General features: G+C 40.7%; 1 protein-coding gene across 12 annotated transcripts in view; it reads left to right on the top strand.

The window, feature by feature from the left end:
* The window catches only part of STXBP5L (syntaxin binding protein 5L), a 398,900-nt gene that overhangs the window by 322,020 nt on the left and 55,117 nt on the right, over positions 1-21,763 (top strand). For 5 of the 12 annotated variants that reach the window (XM_065586857.1, XM_005292701.5, XM_065586846.1 and 2 more), the window contains one exon: positions 3,103-3,168. In XM_065586857.1, coding sequence (XP_065442929.1) covers positions 3,103-3,168 — 66 coding nt within the window. Of the gene's footprint in view, positions 1-3,102; positions 3,175-9,898; positions 9,950-21,763 lie in introns of all 12 variants that reach the window. The other 7 variants (XM_005292695.5, XM_065586819.1, XM_065586799.1 and 4 more) reach the window with 2 other exon arrangements.

Here is a 21,763-nt window from a genome sequence, read left to right as displayed (position 1 = left end):
CTGGATGGCCCATGGGTCTGATCCATTATGGCAATTCTTATGTTTCTGTATTATAGAACACTATACTTGTTGTAGTAGGTTAGCACAATAGGGATAAAGATAAGGGAATTGTTACAATCTAATTGTATTTGCTTTTTAGGTTTTTCAGAATGGTAACGTATATTAATGTGTTTTGGTGTGTTTCCTTTATTTTTAGTGACTGTATTGTTTACACTGACATTGACTTTCATATAAAATGTGTTATACTCAGTAACAAAATCTCATGTTGATATGTCATCAACTGTACAAGATTTAGAAAACTTACCATAAACACAAGTGAATCACAATTGAATGATATTGTTATTGTCAAAAGGCTTTTATGGGAATTTTTACTTTTACTTATCTAAAGCCTGTTGGAGTAGATGTAAACCATTCTCTGAATTATGTCTCTTAAAGGCCTTTAATAAATCTGATGTTACTAAGCAACTGCAAGTGTTGTATGTTAGTGTCACAGTAACAGGGCTAACTGCATCTCTGTCCCCTTCCTGGTTTCTCTGAGCACACATCCTCATGTGTTTGGCCTCATGCTTTTACATCTCTTCTGGCAGAATTTTGCAAATCTCCCACTCTTAGGCCTGGTCTATACTGGGGGGCGGGGGGAAATCGATCTAAGTTACGCAACTTCAGCTATGTGAATAACGTAGCTGAAGTCGACATACTTAGATCTACTTACCACGGTGTCTTCACTACAGTGGGTTGACTGCTGCCACTCCCCTGTCGACTCTGCCTGCACCTCTCGCGGAGCTGGAGTACGGGAGTCGAGGGAAGAGCGCTCGGGGATCGATTTATTGTGTTTAGACTAGACGCAATAAATTGATCCCCACTGGATCGATTTCTGCCTGCCGATCCGGTCGGTAGTGAAGACATACCCTTATATAGGGCCCTGGACTGCAGTACCCTGTATATCCACCAATTTTACCATGCAGGTCTGTCTGCATTCAAGCACCTGCAGTTCTTTCTTTTGAGAACTATGATCCGTGGTACATAATGACCAAACAGCCTCCTTAAAAACCAAAGCATTGCTTATTTTGTTGTAAGAACAAAGCTTTTTGAGAAAAAGGATTTTGAAGCAACAGTCTAAGCAATTGTCTATATTAGCTAGAATCCTGCCATCCTGTGATGGAGACATGAGCAGGCCTAGCTTCTCCTGATACCCCCTGTGTTTGTGGGCTTTGAACCTTCAGGTCAAAATCAGTCCTTAGCAGGAGACAGAGGCAAACTCATCAGAGCTAATAGTTCTAGCATTGTCCCTTAACCACTGTTAAGTGTTTACTAAGGTGGCTATCTTAAGCCATTCTTTTCCTTCCTGCCTGTATTCCCATACAGCCCTCTAATAAATTAACCCAATAGATTCATACAGCAAACATCCCAATAATCAGGCTAACGTACAATATTCATAAATTATCTAAAAGCAGCTCCACATCTGTCACAGTTAGATCCTGTTCAAGTATATCGACTAGGGCCATAGCTTATTAAGTTGCAAAAATATCTTTGATTTGAAGTTAACTGGAGCTGCAGGTGTTCAGCACTTCTGAAAATCCGACCAATTTTATTTAGGAATGTAATTATGGATGTAGGACCGCAGCATCAGTCACTCAGGTTTGAAAAGGTTGGCCATAATTCTTATGAAAATCACCTAGTCAGGCTTGAACACATATTCATAACCGGTATCTGATTCTGAGTGGGTGCAAACAATACAGGTTATAGGTTTCATATAAAATCAGATGCCTACGTTTGATCATACTTCCATAATTAATTGCACCCAGAGTTGATTGAAAGTGAAAAATTAGAGGCAGTGCTCAGGTTCTTTGATCCTAAACACTAAGATCTTGATAGTGACATTCCCCTGTGCAAGAGTTGAACACAATTGTAGTCCTAGCATTACTAGGTTGATTTAGATTGGATTTTTTAAAAATTCTCCCTTCATTGTTCTAGTACGGGAATAGCTCCACCAGTGATAGCAGCTCTGGAAAACAAGACCCTGTATTTTTGACTCAGTGTCTATCCCTGTTCAGAACAGATCTAGATTATGTAGTAGTAAAAATACCAGCAGCCAGCCCACGCTAGCATTCCCACTGTTAGCACCAGAGGGGTCACACATCAGTGATACAGATATGGTGGGAAATTTTACAGCAAATCTTGAGTATAAACAGCTTTCTATAGACTAGGGCCTCAGATGGGGAGAGTCCATAGCTCTGTGCAAATGGGAGTGAATACTCTGTTGCAAAAGGTATTGTGCCTGTTTGAAGCACAATGCCCCAGAAGTCCCAATGGGAAGTCGTAACACTGCATTGTCCACACTGCAGTGTGTGGCTTACAGTCACAACTAAATCCCTAAACAGTGTCCATGTGTGTTTAAAACAAATGTATAAACTATCTTGCATCATAAACATTTACTGTTACTTTCAGATAGCATTACCATCATCTTTACATCTAATTCTCAAAAGTAACCATCATGTGTGAATAAATCTAAAGAACCTGATATTTAAATGATTGGGCTATTTTTTGTTTTGTCACTCCTACTCAATTTCCTCTTCTTTCTGTGTCACTATTTCTTTCCAACCTGAGGGTACATCTACACTACAGGGGGGAGTCGATTTAAGATACGCAAATTCAGCTACGTGAATAGCGTAGCTGAATTCGACGTATTGCAGCCGACTTACCCCGCTGTGAGGACGGCGGCAAAATCGACTTCTGCGGCTTTCTGTCGACGGCGCTTACTCCCACCTCCGCTGGTGGAGTAAGAGCGTTGATTCGGGGATCGATTGTCGCGTCCCGACGGGACGCGATAAATCGATCCCCGAGAGGTCGATTTCTACCCGCCGATTCAGGCGGGTAGTGGAGACCTAGCCTGAGTGGTTATTTTTCTTTCCTCAGAAGTTGAAAATATGCAGAATTATTTTCATATCAATTTTACAAGGCTGAGTAGAATTGAGCCATACCACAACCATTTAACTTTCAAGCTTTCTTTACATGATCTCATTTATGATGTGAAGTCAGCCAAGAAAGTTGAAGTGTACCCTGTTAGATTTTAACTTAACTTTTTAACTCAATTTTTTTCAGGCCTGACTGAACTCACTGACAGTCCAGTTTCCCTGGAGCTAGAGCGTTGCAAGTCTCCCACTTCAGGTAAAGGTGATTGGCATCTCTTCCTGCTATCTATATGAACCATTCATATCATGCATCTCTGTGTTTCATTAATCCCTAGGAAGTGAAGTACATAGTCATTTACATTTATAAACAGCAGATTTTGTTTAAGAGGGGAGAGCTTGCTACATATCAAGGCATGATGCTAAGACAGTACATTTAAATTAAAAGGTAAATTGAGAATGGTGTATGGGTAGGGGAAAGACGGATGAAATCATTTGAACTGACAGTTTCTTGAAGCACAATATTCCTGTATTTCACATTGACTCTCTCAATTTTTTTGTTAGAGAATAATTCTTCAGATCATTAGAGAAGGCTTTCTAACTGGTCTTTTTAAGTGATGTTTTCAAAATAGGGTGACTCTGTGTTTTTTTTTTATTATATAATCATTTGAAATGTTGACAGAACAAGGAGCAATGGTCTCAAGTTGCAGTGGGGGAGGTTTAGGTTGGATATTAGGAAAAACTTTTTCACTAGGAGGGTGGTGAAGCACTGGAATGGGTTACCTAGGGAGGTGGTGGAATCTTCTTCCTTAGAGGTTTTTAAGGTCAGGCTTGACAAAGCCCTGGCCGGGATGATTTAGTGGGGATTGGTCTTGCTTTGAGCAGGGGGTTGAACTAGATGACCTCTTGAGGTCCCTTCCAACTCTTTCTATGAATCTATGATGTGTAGATGGTAAATGTTAACTCTTGGAAGTAGCTGATGTCTAAAGAGCTTCTAGAATTTTGTTATGGAAACATAATATCAAAGAAAGCTCAATCACACCAGCCTCCATCTCTGCAAACCATGGGTTGTCTACCAATTTGCTCCTGAGGGTAAAATCCTGGCCTCATAGAAATTAGTGGCAAAACTGGCCCGGGAGTGGAAGTGTCACAGTTCAGCTCAATTTCCCCTCAGTGGTTCAGCAAGGGCACTCACTTTCAGCTTCCTGCTCCCCAGCCATTGCCTTTCCGGGTGGAGTCCCGCATCTCTCTCACTTTTGACTGGGGTATTTCCAGGCTGCTCCATTTCCTGCTTTCCATGTGTCTTTCCCAGCATATACATGTTGCCCAATAACACCTGCTTGCTTGCTTTCAGAGACAATTAGCAGGTGCAACTGGTACAGTTATAAATACCACACAGTTCTTTCTATACAAGCCTATTTTAGTCTTAAGGTAAAAGCATTACAGAGAAAATGGTAAAAACAAGAAAAGGACCTACTCACATGCTAATAAGTTTACCAGAGTTAACCCCAATCCTAACATGGATTCTAGCAGGCTCAGTCCTTCCGACCCTACCCTAAGGATTGGGGACCTCCCTAGACCAGGGCTGCTGGCCTTGAACCAGTTTAAAACCAGGCTATTTATCCAAAACCTCGTTCTATGTCTGAGAGTCCCTAGAGAATCCAGTTTGAACTAGTATATACGTACCTTTCCAAGGGGGTGGCTTCTCTGGAGATGTTACAACCTGTGTGAATTTGCCTAACCACGCCCTGCTTTTCTCCTGTTTATCCTTCCCATGGAAATATGAAAAATTCCGCAGTATCATATACACAATTGCATTTTTAATTCAGTGAACTCAAAAGACATTGAAACTAATTCCATAAGGTTTAACTTAATTCATTAAAATTCATTCAGGATATTGCTGTAAATTGTCAGTCTGTCAAGCAAGTTCAGCTCTTTCCCTAGGAACTTCCTTTGTAATTGTGAAGTCAGTGTTGATCTGTCCCAGCATGGGCTCACTGTCTTAAAGGAGCATTGCCTAGCACTGTCTTCTAGTAGCTGGTCCTTTATATTTGGTGGAGAGAAGCAGCTACAGCCCTAAGGTGGCCATTTTGCCTCTGGTGCTGCAAACAGCAACTCCTTTCCATCCATTTGGTAAGTATTTTTAGCTACTATCCTATTTTCCCTTTCTCTTATTCATGAGGAGGTAAACATCCACAAACATACTCTTCAAATCTTCAGCCTTTGGCTCCCATATTTTATTAAACTTTAAAGGGACATGGTCACTCCAAATCTGGCCCGGCAATTAGTATGTTACAAAACCTAAGACCAATATAAATGTTTCAATGACATTTTAAAAACTGCAACAGAATTAGTTATTTTTAAAAAAGAAACAGTCTCTGTAGTATTTTTAACCTAAACTTTGCAGATCTGAAAACATGAAAGTGAAACTGGATAGAACAGTATTGCTAGCCCCAAGAATTCAAAATCATGAGTTAGGCCCCAAAAATTAGTGAAATTGGCTTAAAAATAACAAATTTGGGATTCTTTTTATTTACCTTCTGGTTTTTGAGCCAGTGGGGTCTGCATTTTCAAACTTTTTCTCTGAGGGCTAGAAATTTACTTTCTCTTTTCAATATAAGCTGAGATTCTCACGTAGGCCCCAACTTTGCAAATCCTTATGCATGTGCTTAACTCTTGTAGGGGTGAGGTGCCATTGGGCCTACTCATGGTAGTAAAGTTAAGTGCATATTTTTCTAATACTGTCCGAAACTATTTGCTTTAGATCAGTTGATTTCCAGTTATTTTGCACTGGAGCTTACATTTGTTCTGCTGTTTGTCTTTTTGGGAAGCAGTCGTCAGGGTAAACCATGACTGTTTTATGTGTGTTACCTATCTTAGTTCTTCTAAGCACACCAATATTTATTGTATTTATGTCTTTGAAATGTAAAACTTAGGGCTTGTCTTCACTACCCGCCTGGATCGGCGGGTAGAAATCGATCTCTCGGGGATCGAATTATCGCGTCTCATCGGGACGCAACAATCGATCCCAGAATCGACGCGCGTACTCACCAGCCCAGGTAGGAATAAGCGCCATCGACAGGGGAGCTGTGGCGGTCGATTTGCGCCGTCCTCACAGCGGGGTAAGTCGGATCGGATACGTCAAATTCAGCTATGCTATTCATGTAGCTGAATTTGCGTATCTTAAATCGATCTCCCGCCCCCAGTGTAGACCCAGCCTAAGTCACCAGCTGAAATTTTATTGGCAGTGGCTGTCATTCAAAAATACCTCTGGTTTAAAATAAAATGTTTTTTTCATATGAGCCTATTTAATATGTCAGAAAGGGTAATGGATTTGCAAAATGCAAAGATGGTTGTGCTTCAGCATATCAGCTGCAATAGGGGGCAAGTCCGAGGCCCCTCACAATTGGAGTAACTAAACTATGAAAATGGGATTTCCAGGATACTTATGAGTGGAAAGCCGCAAGAACCACTGAGTAGCTTAATGTAGCCTCAGGGCTTCAGTAACCCTTGTAGCTATTGGTCCTTGCTTTTCTTGAGGAGATGACTGGTGAATCTGCATTGTTATGGATTCACTAGCCACAATCCTGCTAATCCCTTTGATCCCCAAAGTGTTCATTTGACGTGGCACACAAGGAACCCATGGAACTAGGCTCCATAGCAGTCTCTGCACAGTCCTCTGATGTCCACCCTCCCTACTTGTGCAAGCAAACCACCATCCACTCCACAGAAGAGACAGTAGGACTTGGTCCTCCGCAAATATATCAGAATCAGAAAATAGATTCGGAGGGCCAGAGTCACTTTCACTGATGCAAGAGGGTGCAAATTTCTCTCCTTGGGCACACTGGGCGACGCCCTGTTTCACCTCCAGAACAGAGCATTGTGGCTGGATTCTGTCAGGAATCCAGGGACCTTTCAGTTGCAGTCAGGCCTCCATAAGAACTCTACATATGGGGGCTGCTTGGATAAATCATCACATATCCTGCCCTGCCCTGCCCTGCCCTGCCCCGCCCCACTCCTGGTTTGATCCTATCCAGTGGTTTGGCTGCATTGGCTAACTCCAGGTTCCCCTGAAAAATGGTATTTGCAGCATCAAACCCTGTTCCTTGTGGATTTTGTACTTCTGCCCCTTGGTACCGATAGTGTAAGATCAGGCCTATTAAATATTTAATCCAGGAACACTCAAGAATTCCATACAATTATCTGTTTATACCCCTATTTTTCCACCACCATTTGTCATTTGAGTTGAGTCACTGATGACTCTACTTGTAGAGCCCGTGCTGTGAATATTAGAACCCTGAGTTAATGATGCAGCTCTGATGGAATACTTATTTTAAACATGATGACAGTGTCCTAGTTACAGTACAAATCCAACCTGTTCCAGCAGGCAATCATTTAAACCTCTTACCAGGGGTTATCTTTTTACTTAGCCCTGTTGTATGATTTTAGAGGCCACGGGGATGCAGTGAATAAAACTGGAAAATCAAAAGGCCATCCTGAATCCCCTTTGGACTTAGAACATGGAATTACATGGCTTGAGGGAAAGATTTCTCAAACTCAGTATGCCACATACTGTCTTTTGAGTAAGGGAAAACAATTCCAGCCCACACTTTGATGGGGTTTGGCAGGAGACATGGAGAACAGTCTTTTTGCTGGTATGCCCGTGGAATTTGATTAGCATTTAAATGCTAGTGTTGGATTCATGATACCATAGATATATGGGAAATGAACTTCAACAAAACAATTTGGAAAATTCTATTTGTATGTGGATACCTGGGCTGTGGCAGATTGCACAAAAAGTTTTCTTTTAATGGAAACATAAATTAGGAAAAATTGCAGAATGTAAACAGTTCTCTTTTTAAATGTGTCTCTCATGATGACAGTATGGTTTACCATACAGTGACATTTGATTGATTTATTGCCTGTTTAAAAATCTCAGACAGTGGAAAGAAATATGTTGATTGATGTTTTGAGCTCACTCTTTGTGGGTGTTATTATGATGCCTTATTTTAACTCAGGAGTGCAAGATTGAATGAAGAAAGCCAAATTACATTTTTATTTATCATCTGTGATTTGGAGTTCAAAAGTTAAGTCTGTATACTACCTTCATTCTACCATTGGAACTGTGAGTGCTCAGTATCACTGTGAAAAAACAGGCCATAAACTCTGAGGCTTCACATGAAACTTTTATGCCATGAATAAAGTAAACAGGGCTCTACAAAAGCCCATACATAACACATTTTAGGATCAGTGCCTTATTTAGTAAACTTACTGTTTTTCACCATACCTCATTAAGAAAAATTGATTCAGGAACTTTTAGGAACAGATATTTCTGTCCCTTGTTTATTTGGCTATTTGTACACTAAGTTATAGCAATTAGACATGCAATTGAGAGCACATACTGTGAGCACAAAAATCTGTCCTTTACGTATAGGCTTAGAAGGATTAGATTTTTATTGGTAATGTTGGTATACATCGATTTCACTGTGTACACACACACACACTGACAAAAAACTTTTCAGTATATAATTGAAATTTACAGATAGGCAAAGTAAGAAAAATGCTGCTTGAGAACTTAGAGTTCGATTTAAGGCTATTTACTTTGTATGTTTTGACATGTGATGTTGACAATTTGTGTTTCAATGGTTATAAAATTTTAACATTTTGAATCTCAGTATCTACGGTAATTAAATAATTATTGTCTGACATGTATATTCTGAATCCCATAATTTTCCACCAAGGTAAACATTTAAATCAATAAAAATCAAATAAAATGCTTAAGAGTAAGCATCAATATTATCCATCAAACTTGCAATAAATTAAAAATCAAATTCTGCCAGACCTATTTAAGTGTCATCATTAGGTGTGTGACGGAGCAGAGAAACTGGTGCCTTGCACAGCAGAAATTAAAGAAAACCTGTGGGTTCAGCTAGCCCCACCCACTATACCTGCAGCCAATGCCAGCCTGGGATTTGGTTCAAATTAAAAATAAAACTCTTGTGGCAGAGACCAAGCAAGGAAACTATCAGAGCAAATATAGGCAATATAGCTCTGATTTGAACATAGAAAAGAGTGGCATGCATTTCTGAAAACAAAAATGAATTATGAAATTAAAATAAAAGTCCTGCATTGGAAAAACAATCTTCTAAGTACTCAATAAATGACTTCCTAAGGCATTTTGTCCAAATCCAGAATCCCTTTGACTGCTATAAGGCATGCTACATTTGAATTCCTCTGTGGTGCTCATGGCTTAAAATGTTGTTTGTGTTGAAGTGATATTGAAGGAAAAGTTTCTGAACAGAAGCAAAATGAGAGATTCTTAATTGCAACATTTTTCAGGTACTCTCTCATTAAAGTACACATAATTAAGTTTTCAGCAAATGAAATAAACTCAATATAGTGTTTTGATTTCTAGAAAATACTAACTTTTATCTTAAAGCTAATGTATTTCATTTCTATGCACTCTGTCCCCTCATCTATAATATATACTGTAATGTGTGCTGCCTCCATCATATATGCAATAAGCCCTCTCCTTTACAATTGATGTCTTAAGGTATGATGTCATCAGAACCCATTGACTCAGTAGCACCCTCTTATTAAATTGATTTCCAGTTATTAAAATACTTTTATGCAGTGCTACATCACCAGCCTTTGCAATATTTGCCTTAATCTCATTTGCTTTTTTGGTATGCCAGTCATGGTAAGGTAAGATATTGCAATACACAGCAAAGACTTTGTAAAGGACCATTCACTTCTCTGCAGCTGGAATACTGGCTTTTCCAGTGCTTCTGTCTTCAGATTAATTTATTTTGCTGAATGATGCTAGGCAAACACCATTTCTGAAGACATTTGAACACCATTTCAGCCTTTCTACGCTGATACAAAATGTGCAACATGATTTTAAGCGGAAGATGGCATGTTGTTCTCCCTCGTTCCTTTTTCTTTCTTAATTATTAACAACTGCCTTTCTCCTTTTTCTGTTGTTTCAGTTAAAGGATCAAGAAAGTTAAGTCTGCCAACAGATCTTAAGACTGATCTTGGTACGGTAGGCGAAAGCCGACAGTTTTAAGTTTCCTTACATTCATTTGGCAAAACATTTTTACCAACTGATCCATAAGGTAGCACGATAACCTTTGAAGGCTTTGTTTGAAAAGGCTTTCTTAAAAACCACCTATTAACCCATACAGTTCTGTTGGCAGCATTCAGCATTTTGCTTGTTTAACACTCATTTTTCATGTGATTACATTTTGCAAATCATTGCACACTTGAGTGTGTAATTTTTTATAATGAAATGACTTCAGACTTTTGGAAAAATTTGAACCATTCTGATTGGTTGTCAGCAATGCTTATCTGTGTCTGTAACAGTGCATGCAGTAGTGTATTTTCCTAATTGTATGTATACATTCCATTACATAACAGTGATGAGACACTTAGGCTTATGTATTTTATAGTGTCTGTTGCTCTTCTCAGCTGTCAGGTCAGGTTTCGGCCATTTGTGTCTCAGAACACCACTTGAAACTATAATAAGCTCTTAAATGCACTGCTTGTTGTGTCTTATTCTTCAATTATCTTCTTTAATTATTTTAGTGAAGTGGAACAGTAAATGAGGGCAAAACGTGAGCCCAGGGAGCCTAAAACCAACATTTAAAAGAGGGCAGATAAACTGAAAATAATTGGGTCAGATCATGCCATCTTAGACACATATATAGGGCCCTACCAAAATTCACCGCCATGAAAAACGCGCCATGGACCGTGAAATCTTGCCTCCTCCCATGAAATGTGGTCATTTGTGTGCTTTTACCCTATACTATACAGGTTTCATGGGGGAGACCAGTGTTTCTCAAATTGGGGGTCCTTCCCAACAGGGAGTTGAAGGGGGGGGTGTCACAATGTTATTTTAGCGGGGCTTGCGGTATTGCCACCATTACTTCTGCCCTGCCTTCAGAGCTGGGCGGCCAGAGAGCAGCGGCTGTTGGCCAGGCACCCAGCTCTGAAGGCAGTATGACGCCAGCAGCAGCACAGAAGTAAGGGTGGCAATATCATACCATACCACCCTTACTTCTGCGCTGCTGCCTTCAGATTGGACGGCCAGAAAGTGGCAGCTGCTGACTGAAGTCCCAGCTCTGCAGGCGGCAGCACAGAAGTAAGGATGGCAATACCATGCTATGCCATTCTTACTTCTGCGCTGCTGCTGGCAGCGGCTCTGCCTTCAGAGCTGGTCTCCTGGCCAGCAGCCGCTGTTCTCCAGCTGCCTAGTTCTGAAGGCAGCGCTGCCGCCAGCAGCAGCTCAGAAATAAGGGCAGCAGTACTGCAACCCCCCACACCCTTACAATAACCTTGCAACACCCCCCCCCCCCACACACAACTCCTTTTTGGGTCAGGACCCCTACAATTACAACACCATGACATTTCAGATTTAAATACTGAAATCATGAAATTTTTAAAATCCTATGATTGTGAAATTGACCAAAATGTACAGTGAATTTGGTAGGGCCCTACACATACATGAAGGGAGCCCTCAGGCATAGATGTCCCTCTTCCATGCTTACGGTGGGCTTAGCATGGCACCATCCCCTTGCCTCTCTCCCTCTTCTAGGGTTTGTTCTGGGGAATGGGAGGAGTAAGGGTGAATCAAGTTTATTTGGTCTACAAGGCTCACACAAAGGATTTTTAAAAGAAATGTCTTCTATTATAAAGACTCTTAGTCATGTGGAGTCTATTTTGCTCTCAAATTGTAGTAGTGATATCTATATATATATATATTTTAAAAAAAAGTAAAGAAGAGTGACTCTAGCAATTGCTTTCCTGTAACACTAACTTCTGTCCCTAGTAAAATAATGTTGATGTCACTTGATAGTTGTTGTCAGTAGCTACCGGTGTGGTGCTCTGCTTCTTGTTCGATGATGATAACAGATGGCCGCATGCGTGTTCCCTTTGTGTGCTGCCCCAGCTCTGCGCAGATAGCTGACACAGCAGACCCCGAGAGAACCCCCAAAGACCACAGACTCTAGTAAGGTACGAAGGAACCTGAGCCAGGTTTATTGTCAAACGAAGCACAGTAATAGTTTCCCGTAGACTCTACAAGCCATACTACGAATTTGTGCCCCCTGGCAATGGACCGGCTCAGTCAGTGGTGGGACTTTCCACTGCCCCCTAGGCCAGACAAAGATGCGCACTCCGGGACCTACTTTTATACAGTTACAGGACAGATTACTCATCCCTACTGACGTATTGAGGTACAGCCTCTTGGCTCATTAGGGGGCTGTCTCCCCCTTTGATCATGTTGTTTCAGACAAACAGACCTATCCATCATGCTGTACTTTCGACCCTGTCTTCAAGATACACCTGCCTGTTCCTTGTTATGTCTATGGAGTGTCCTTGTATCGGACTGTCCAGGTGCCATCTTGGCACAAGTTCCTCTTATTAGCACTTATATGTTAAGCACCTGCTTCTAACAACCTTCTTCTCGCCAACTTCTGTGAGCGGGGCCTGCCTCTGGCTCACAGCCCAGCTTTTGCTTAGCAGTGCCTGGAAGTACTTTGGTTCAGGCTTCAGGCCTCAGACTGGGCCTCTGACACAAGAGCTTATGTTTCAGGGCCTCATCTTACTACAATAGTGACTCCTGAAATCTGAATTGCAAAATTAATTTGGCTTGAATAAAAACACTATTATATGGATTGAAAACTGGATGACAGAGCATAAACAAACGGTAATGTATGTGATAATGTCTGGCATTGGGAAGATGTGTCTGTTGGGTACAATAGTAATCAGTACTAAACCCGTCTTATTAAATATCTTTATCAATGATCTAGGAAAGGGAATAAAAAGGATATTGATGAAATATGCCATTGATACTAAATTGTGCGCAGCTGCAAACACCAGTGAAGCCAGAGAAATCATACAAACTGATCTAAAGAGGTAGAAAATAATAGGGTAGAAATAATAATAAAATGTGATTCATTTTAGAAAATGGACCTAATATATCTAGGGGAAATTAATCCAATACTTCAGATTTTAGGGGTCACTATTAAATGTATTACTAAAATTCAAAAAAACATCTAAAAACCAAAAGGGATATATACAGAAAATGGACGGACGGGAATGTCACCATGGAAGTATACATGGGAATAAATGCGAGCATGTAGGGACAAAATCAGGAAAGCCAAGGCAAATAATGAGTTACAACTGGCAAGAAATGTTAGAAACAGCACGAAGAGTTCTTCAAATATGTCAGACAAAAAAAAAAGAAGAAAAAACAAGGATGGTGTGGGTCCGCGGCTCAATGGAGAAGGTGAGCTGGTAAAGGAAGATGATAGGAAGGCAGAGCTACTCAATGCCTACTTTGTTTCAGCATGCGGCCAGTCAACTAGCGAAGTTACCATTATTCTACCTGTTGTTCCAATATTGTCTAGATGTATGCACAGTTCTTCTTACATTATTTTCCTAGGTATGGAAGTTACTTTTAAAGGACAGTAATTGCCAGGATCACTCTTCTTTCCTTTGTTTGAATATCAGTACTACAGTTTATTAACTTCCAAGTTTTCTAGTGTCTCCCCATATGTGATTTTTTTCAAACATAATTGTCAGGAATTCAGTAAATTTATTAGCTAATTCTCTTCACACCTTAGGATGCATGTAATCTTTATTAATAGCTAAAGTTACTCTGTATTTCCTTACCTACTCTTCATTAATAATTATTAATAGCTTTCTAAGTTCCTCAACCTTTTATAATGACGTGACTATATTTTTTTCTCACCTCCCCCCTTGAGGAACAGCCAGGCATCTGTTTACCTGTGCATGTCTCCTGGTGAGAGACATTTGAGTGGGCAAAGTGATACAGCGCCAAAAAAGGCCAATGTAGTTTTGGACTTCAAGCACAGATGCCTCATGTCATGGATCAGAGAGCTAATAATTCTCTTCCTTACAGCTGTCTTGCAACTACATGTAGAATATTAAATTCTGTTGTTAGAACTTAGTGAATAACAACATAAAAGATTAGGGGGTAGGAAAAACTGATTGGCAAGATTGAAAGAGCTAAATAAATTCAGCTTGGCTCAGTGACAACTAAGGGTGTGGAAGACATGATAATGATCTAAAAATATACTATATGATGTGATGTTCTGGAACCTCCCTGGCTTGGAACATTTAAAACTAGGCTGGAGAGGAAAATGTATTTAGAGCTAGATCCACAAAGGGATTCAGGTGTCTAACTGTCATTTTAGGCTCCTAAATCCTCAACTTGCTGATCTACTTAAAAAGGCAATGTACTTAGAGTGGGATCAGTGTACTTAAAGGGGCAATGCGCGTCTCTCTCTCACACAAATGGTGTGTGTCTCTGTCTCTCTCTGCCAGGCTGTCTCCCCTCCCTCCATTGGTGCTGCCTTGTAGAGTGTGAGGTTACATTAACAACAATGTGTTAACTCCTGAGGGCTCAGCCGAGTGCTAGTTCATCATTTAGCAGTAAGGCATTCCCTGGGAAATATCCTGCCCTCTTCCACTGTGTACAGTATTAAATTGTTTGTTTAAAACGTATACTGTGTATATATGTGTGTGTGTGTGTGTGTTTGTGTGTGTGTATATATATATATATATATATATATATATACACAAAATATATAGTCTTTTGTCTGGCAAAAAAAATTTCCCTGGAACCTAACCCCCCTTATTTACATTAATTCTTATGGGGAAATTGGATTTGCTTAATATCGTTTTGCTTAAAGTAGCATTTTTCTGGACCATAACTACAACGTTAAGCAAGGAGTTACTGTACCATGTTTTCTAAATGCTCTTCCCTCAGATGCCATCCATACAGGTGGTCTTGGTGTATAGATAACTTGTTACAAATAAAGTACATGTAAGTTGAAGTCAGCGTTTTAGAGATAGTCATTCCACTCTACGGTTGATCAGTTGCAGCATGGAGAATTTTTTAAAATCCTGTGCTATGGCTGTGGCAGAGGGGAAGAAAGTTTTCTTTCCTTCCATATTAGCATCCATGAAGTTTCATCTCTTGAAACTGTATTGGGTTGTGGATAGCTTGATAAATCTAGTCTACCACTGTCTGGAAGAAAGCATAAGATTTTCTCACTGTGATGAGTTAAGTTTAGAAAATAAGATCTCACAGGTGAAATGCCGCATCATCTCCATTCCAACCGCTTTTGCTCCCAGAGGTTCTGGCTGTGCTGGCCTAGCTTAGTTTACTACCTACTTTCTAGTTGTTACCCAGGCCCCTAATCGCTAGTAAATTCCAGCAGAGAGGTACTGAGTACATTATTGACTGTAAAAAGAAGAACAGGAGGACTTGTGGCACCTTAGAGACTAACAAATTTATTAGAGCATAAGCTTTTGTGGACTACAGCCCACTTATGCATCCGAAGAAGTGGGCTGTAGTCCACGAAAGCTTATGCTCTAATAAATTTGTTAGTCTCTAAGGTGCCACAAGTCCTCCTGTTCTTCTTTTTGCGGATACAGACTAACACGGCTGCTACTCTGAAACCTTTCATTATTGACTGTGATCATTAATGCCTTTCTGAGGGCGGACAGGAGGCAGTATGTCCCAGACGAGGAGTTGTAAGGCCCTTGCTCAAGAAACCATCTCTTGAAGTTGATGGTCTTACTAACTATTGCCTTGTCTCTATCCTAGCTTTTTGGGACAAAGTTATTGAGACATTGTGGTAAAGCATCTCCATCCTCACCTAGAGTTCTCTGATCTCTCTGATCCCCAATAATACAGTTGTTGAAATGGCAATTCTACTGAAGATACTTAGGTTTTATGGACTAACTCCTCCTAGCAATGAGCAAAGGGCAGGTGTCCATACTGACTCTCTTAGATCTGTCGGCAGCATTTAATACCATTCGCAAAGTTCACTTGGCTCTTGACCCTGGCAAGGCTGCATAATAGAGTGGTGCTCATCCAACCTGCTCATCCAACAACAGAGGACTAATCTGTTACCCCCTCTTGTTCAGCATGGGTTGAGGCTACTGGGGAGATGCAGCGGTTTGTGCTGCAGTTCCATCAATATGGGAATGATGGGCAGCTTTGTTTCTTTCATGGGACATGGATGATATAATGACTTTGTTTTCTTATTGTTTTGAATGACAGTAAGTTGTCTAAGGCTTAATCCATTTAAGATAGAAGTGGATGGTGGTTGGATAGGGTGCAACTTGAGTGTATGGAAAAGAATAGTTACCCTCCCCATGACTGAGGTCTGGCCATCCTTTCTCAATGTGGTTCATAATTTGGGGTACATCTGGATCTCCAGTTTGTGCCTGGAGTACTTGGTAGTTTTGGAGCTAGAAATGTCTTTTTTCACCTGTACTTGATAAAATGATAGCTGGCATTTGTCGGTGGGGGAAAAGGGCGTGGCAGAAAATCGCTGCAAATAGGGGTCTGAGAAGGATAGGAGGGGGCGTGAGGTGAGACACTGAGACTCAGACAGGGACAGGACAGCCGGCTCCAAGCTGGGAAGGAGGATCTCAGGTTTTCCTATCTGAACCCAGGCCCATTCCAGCCCTTCTGGGTCCCACTTCCTGCCTTCTGGCCTGATCCTGGGCCCCATGGCTGCTCCAGGTCCTCTAGGAGCAATGTTCCTTTGCAGGGGCACTCATCTCCCTGCTCCCTTGCTTCTGCTGCCCCTAACGTTTGTCTTGGATGAGGAACTTGTCTTAGTTAACTCTGATTCTGGAACCTCCATACTGAATAATTGTTACGTGCTCTTTGTGGGATATGCTGGAAGACCACTTGGAAGTTTCAGCTACTGCAGATTGTAGGAGCCCACATATTTATAAGGATTGACCAGAAGCAATATATTATACCAGTGCTCCCTGTGCTTCACCAATTCCCTGTTAGTGTTCAGATGCAATTCACTGAGTTGATACCTGTATTTTTAGGCCTAATATGGTTTGATCCAAGCTATCTGCAAAGACCACTTGTCTCTCCATGGCCTGTTACAACAGTTTAGATGAACTGAGGGAAGCATTCTAACCATCCTTATATTTGATCATCTCAGGGGTAGGAACAGTAGGGTGCACAAGCTCAAATATGTTGCTGCTCTTACAAGAAGGGTTTTTAATTTTGCCTTATCTGCCATTTCACTTCTGCAATTCTGCATTTTCCTCATCTCATGAGGGAATTCTCCTCACTGCATTATAAGCTTTTAATGTTTCCAGAGAGATTACAGGGATTCAGAGCCATCCTCCATCTGAAAAGGGAATAATTATGGCCTCATTTAAATATTTGAAAGCTTTGTTTTAATTACTATAACTGCTGCTTTGATCACATGAATTTGTGCTGTGGACTGTCATGAATCCAGACTCTGAGTTATCCTTTGGTCTTTGACTAAAATAGGGCACCCAATCATTAGCCATGAGTTTGTTTTACCCCACTGTTTTAGTCTCCTACTGCTAAGTAATTGCCTTAAAAAAAATAAACATCATTTCCTAGGGTTTATCCAGACATTTGTAGGTAGGTGAATAAAATATATACAGCATTTAGGGTAAAAAAAAAAAATCTGTGTAGTGAAATGTCTGGTCAAACTGGGACAAAAGGGAGTGATATAAAATCAGTTAAAAATTTCTCTGTTGGCTTAGCTCATTGGTTCTCCTCAAGCAACTTTGCTGATATGTTACCTTTCACTCATAGCAAATTACTTGTGACAGTCATCTATCCATTTCCTGTAGCAAAATAACTGCCCAAAAGATATCTATAATATAACTGCAAAATGGCTTTGAGATGCTGCTCTTACAGGCACAGTACAAATACAAAGCACCATCACATGAATAATGTGATGATATCAATAATTTGATTAGAAATTATAAAGACTTTATTTACCAGTTATCCCGGAGTACATAGAGCTTAAGAGAAGTGTCCTCTATTGTCTGGTGACAGTAAAAGAGCAAAGCTATTATCTCTTCATTCTCCTGTTGAACAATTTGAAGTCAAGCTGAATGTTTTTAAACAGAAGTTGTCTTTCCACAGAAGTCTGGCAAAAATGTAAAAGCTACCTAAGATCACTTGTTTTAAAAGTAAATTCAGCAAGAGCTGCCAAGTGTTAAAAAAAATCTTCTATCATTTTGAAAGGGAAATATTCTCGGAGGGCCTGACCTGGCTCCAGTGAGGTCTATGCAAGTCTTTCCATTGAGTTCAGTGGGTATTGGATAAGACAGATCCACCAAGGGACAATGCATGGGGAGAGCGAGGCACCTAAAAATGGGATCTACAAAAGCCAGTGTAGTAGGCAGGGAGCTACCTAAGCTAGCCAACGCAAACTGTCAATGAGGGAACAGGAGTACTTGTGGCACACACAGACAGAAGATATTTATACATACAGAGAACATGAAAAGGTGGAAGTACACATACCAATTGTAAGAGGCTGATCAATTGAGATGAGCTATCAGTAGCAGCAGAAGAAAAAACTTTGAAGTGATAATCGAGATGACCCATAGAAGGTGTGAGGAGAAAAAAAATTCAATTAGTGTAACGACCCAACCATTCCCAGTCTCTGTTTAGGCCTAAGTTAATTGTGTCTAATTTGCATATTAATTCAAGTTCAGCAGTCTCTCTTTGGAGTCTGTTTTTGAAGTTTTTTTGTTGCAAAACTGACACCTTCAAGTCTGTCACTACTGATAGCTCATGTCAATTGATCGGCCTCTTACAATTGGTATGCGTACTTCCACCTTTTCATGTTCTCTGTATGTATAAATATCTTCTGTCTGTGTGTCCCATTCTATGCATCTGAAGAAGTGAGCTGTAGCCCACGAAAGCTTATGCTGAAATAAATTTGTTAGTCTCTAAGGTGCCACAAGTACTCCTGTTCTTTTTGTGGATACAGACTAACACGGCTGCTACTTTGTAACCTGTCAATGAGGGGTTTGCCCCGAACTCCATCCCTTGCAAGCAGTACACACCTAAGTCCCGGCTCCAGGGAGACGCCCATCTCTGCTTACAGTCCAAAGGAGCCCTCTCCTGGAGTCAAGCAGATGAGGCACCTAACTGTTCTTACAAGAAACACCAGAGGAGGTGGTGTGTGTGCCTCCCTTGTAACTTTTATCCCTGTGGTTAGAGTGGGATGTGGGAGATGCAGGTTCAGTTCCCCCCTCACCTTTTGGAAGGAAAGGATTTGAACAGGGATTTTCTAGTTCTCAGGAGAGACCCCTAACTATTGGCTTGTTCAGATGTGGGGTTCTCTGTCTGTCTGTCCTTTTGAAGCTGTTCCACTATGGGTAAATAATTTAAACTGTCATTGGAGCAGTGGGACTACACCCTGGGTCTCCCACCTCCCACTGTACCAGACTATAGTGTCTGTCTTCATTTGCTTTTTTCCCCACAATAACTTTTTAATTATTTATACAAAGTAGAACAGCTACAACAGGAGAAATTGAGGTGAACCCAAATCAGAATTTTGCATAGCCTGGTGGTTACCCGTTAGATCACTTTCCTGAGAGATAAAAGATCCTGGTGCAAATCCTTTCTCCCCATCATGCAGAGGGGCATAATTGAACTTGTGTCTCCCACATCCCAGGTGAGTGCTCTAACCACTGGGCTAAAAGTTATGAAGAAGACATCTATTCCTCCTCTTCCAGCTGGGTTTTGAATGGGGCCTGATCCAATAACTGGCCTCTGAGTACACCTACTGGATTGAGTCCTGAGACAACATATGCAGGCAAATACCTATCTTCTCCTGGTCTGAGGATTGCACTGAGGCTTAGGCATGAGATAGGCATCCAGATCCTTGTTCGAGGCACCAGTACACATGTCCAGAGACTGAAACTTAGGCGCCTAGGGAATTTTACTGTGAAAATTTAGGTGCTGACTGACTTTACGAGCTGACAGGGTTAGGTGGTAACCACATGGGCGTTTCATGGATTGCAGTGGGGCCAAAAAGTGGGATTTGGGCACCTAAATCTGGGGCTTAAGTGCCTAAGTCCCTTTGTGGATCTGGGCCTAAATACAGAAATTGAATGTCTTAGATAACAACACACCAGTTATGCTGTTCGGAGCATCTCTTTTCTCCCCATAGATTAGCAGTGCTTAATTTGTAATGAAAGAAGTGCCTGGGCTCATGCAATTTTTTTACATTCATAACTGATGCAGCAAGGCCAGAGGTGCCAGGGCTACGAAATGCCAAGCCTAGAGGTGCCGGGGCTCAGCCCTGGCAAGCTCTGGCACAAATTAAGCACTGCTGATTAGTTGCTAGTGCCTAAGTCCACACTATCTGAGGTGCATCTGTAACCCACACACCTTCCTGGGTGTGATGTTCTGTCCCCTCTAGAGGTTAATGAGGCATTGAGTTCCCAGGTTCGATCCTGCCCGCCACCGACCAGCATCTGTTGGCGTCACATATATGAAATTGTAGCTGTTGTCCATTTGTATAATGGCCTTTATGCTTCTTTATGATTTTTCTTAAGATTGCAACTAAATTAACAAATAAAAGTACAGTTATCTCTGGACGAGCTGTTACACCATGGAACTTTGAGTTGGCTTTCAGATTTTATGGAATGTTTAAGGAAGTACTAGACCAAGTAATTAAAGTAACAGAAAATAAATGTTTTTCTCTTAAAAAACATATCAAATACTTCTCTTTTTTGGTTATGTAAAAGAACAAAAAGGGACAATTAAGATCTCCCAGATGGTCCAAACTAGGACATAAATTTCTTGCTCAGCATACTTTTTAATCCTCACATAACAGTAACAAGTTTTCCCAGTTAAAGTGAAACAATTTAGAGAACGCCCACCTCTTACCCCATTCAACAAGAGAGAAAACTGTTACTTCTCTGAAAATGGCTTCTGATCACTAGACAGGGTCTTCTTGTAACCTACAGTGGATAAATGGACAGAATTGGCCTTACCTCCCAGAATAATAGTCTTTGCCTCTATCTAAGGTAAAATAGACCAATTCCACTCTTTCACATCTATACAATGAGAGGCTTTCAATTGGACCTTGCCAAAAGTGTCAAGGTCCCCAAGAAATGAAATATGAGGGAACAAAAACAATTTTAGCTCTCAAAGGGTGAAACTAATTTACAAGAAGTATATAAAAATGACCTGATTCTACCTGGCCTTGCCCCTTGTCAATTAACTACTCATCTTACTCTTACCTTATGCTGCCCCCATCTGTTGGTTGTATCAAGATGTTGTCTGTCCTCATATACTTATATTGTAAGCTCTTTTGGGGAGGGAACATCTTTTTCTCATTTGTGTGTACAGTTCCTAACACAGTGGGGGCCTCAATCCTGATTGGAATTTCTAGGTGCTACTGTAATATATAAATAATTCATAGTAATGATTGTGATATCATTGAGACCTTTCAAAGTAGGGTGGTGTAGAATGCCACCAAATTAGAATTCTTAGTTCACATTAATGATAGTATTTATATTTAGTTCACACTCACTTTGCACAGTTATTAATGGCTACACGAAGTGCTAGGTAGTTGAAAATCAGGCTCAAAGTGTTAAAGAATTAATCTGTGAAGACACTTCTCCTGATATAGAGCCCAGAGAATCATCCATTACTTTACCTTGAAAGTTGGCTCATCAAAGAACTATCACAGGAGTTACTTTATACCCCTCTTTTTGAAAATGTAGTGTCTGTGAAATCTGTTTGTCTCTAACAAAACAGCTCTTTTTGTACCCATAACTTGTTCAAGGGTTGGAAAGAAATAACAAGTCTTCTTTCTATCCAGCCGTATTTAATTTTTCATAAACATAGGATGATATTAAAAACAGCCACAGACTTTTTTCCAAAGTTCTGTTTATACAATAGTTTCACCCTAACAAACCATGTTGATTGCCCTTTAAGTTCACATGAATCATAGAAATGTGGGGCTGGCTGGGACTCAAGCAGTCATCAAGTCCAGCCC

This window comes from Chrysemys picta, chromosome 1 (assembly GCF_011386835.1).
Source record: "Chrysemys picta bellii isolate R12L10 chromosome 1, ASM1138683v2, whole genome shotgun sequence".
In the NCBI taxonomy this organism is placed as follows: Eukaryota; Metazoa; Chordata; order Testudines; family Emydidae; genus Chrysemys; species Chrysemys picta.
This window is presented reverse-complemented; position numbering and strand designations above follow the sequence as displayed.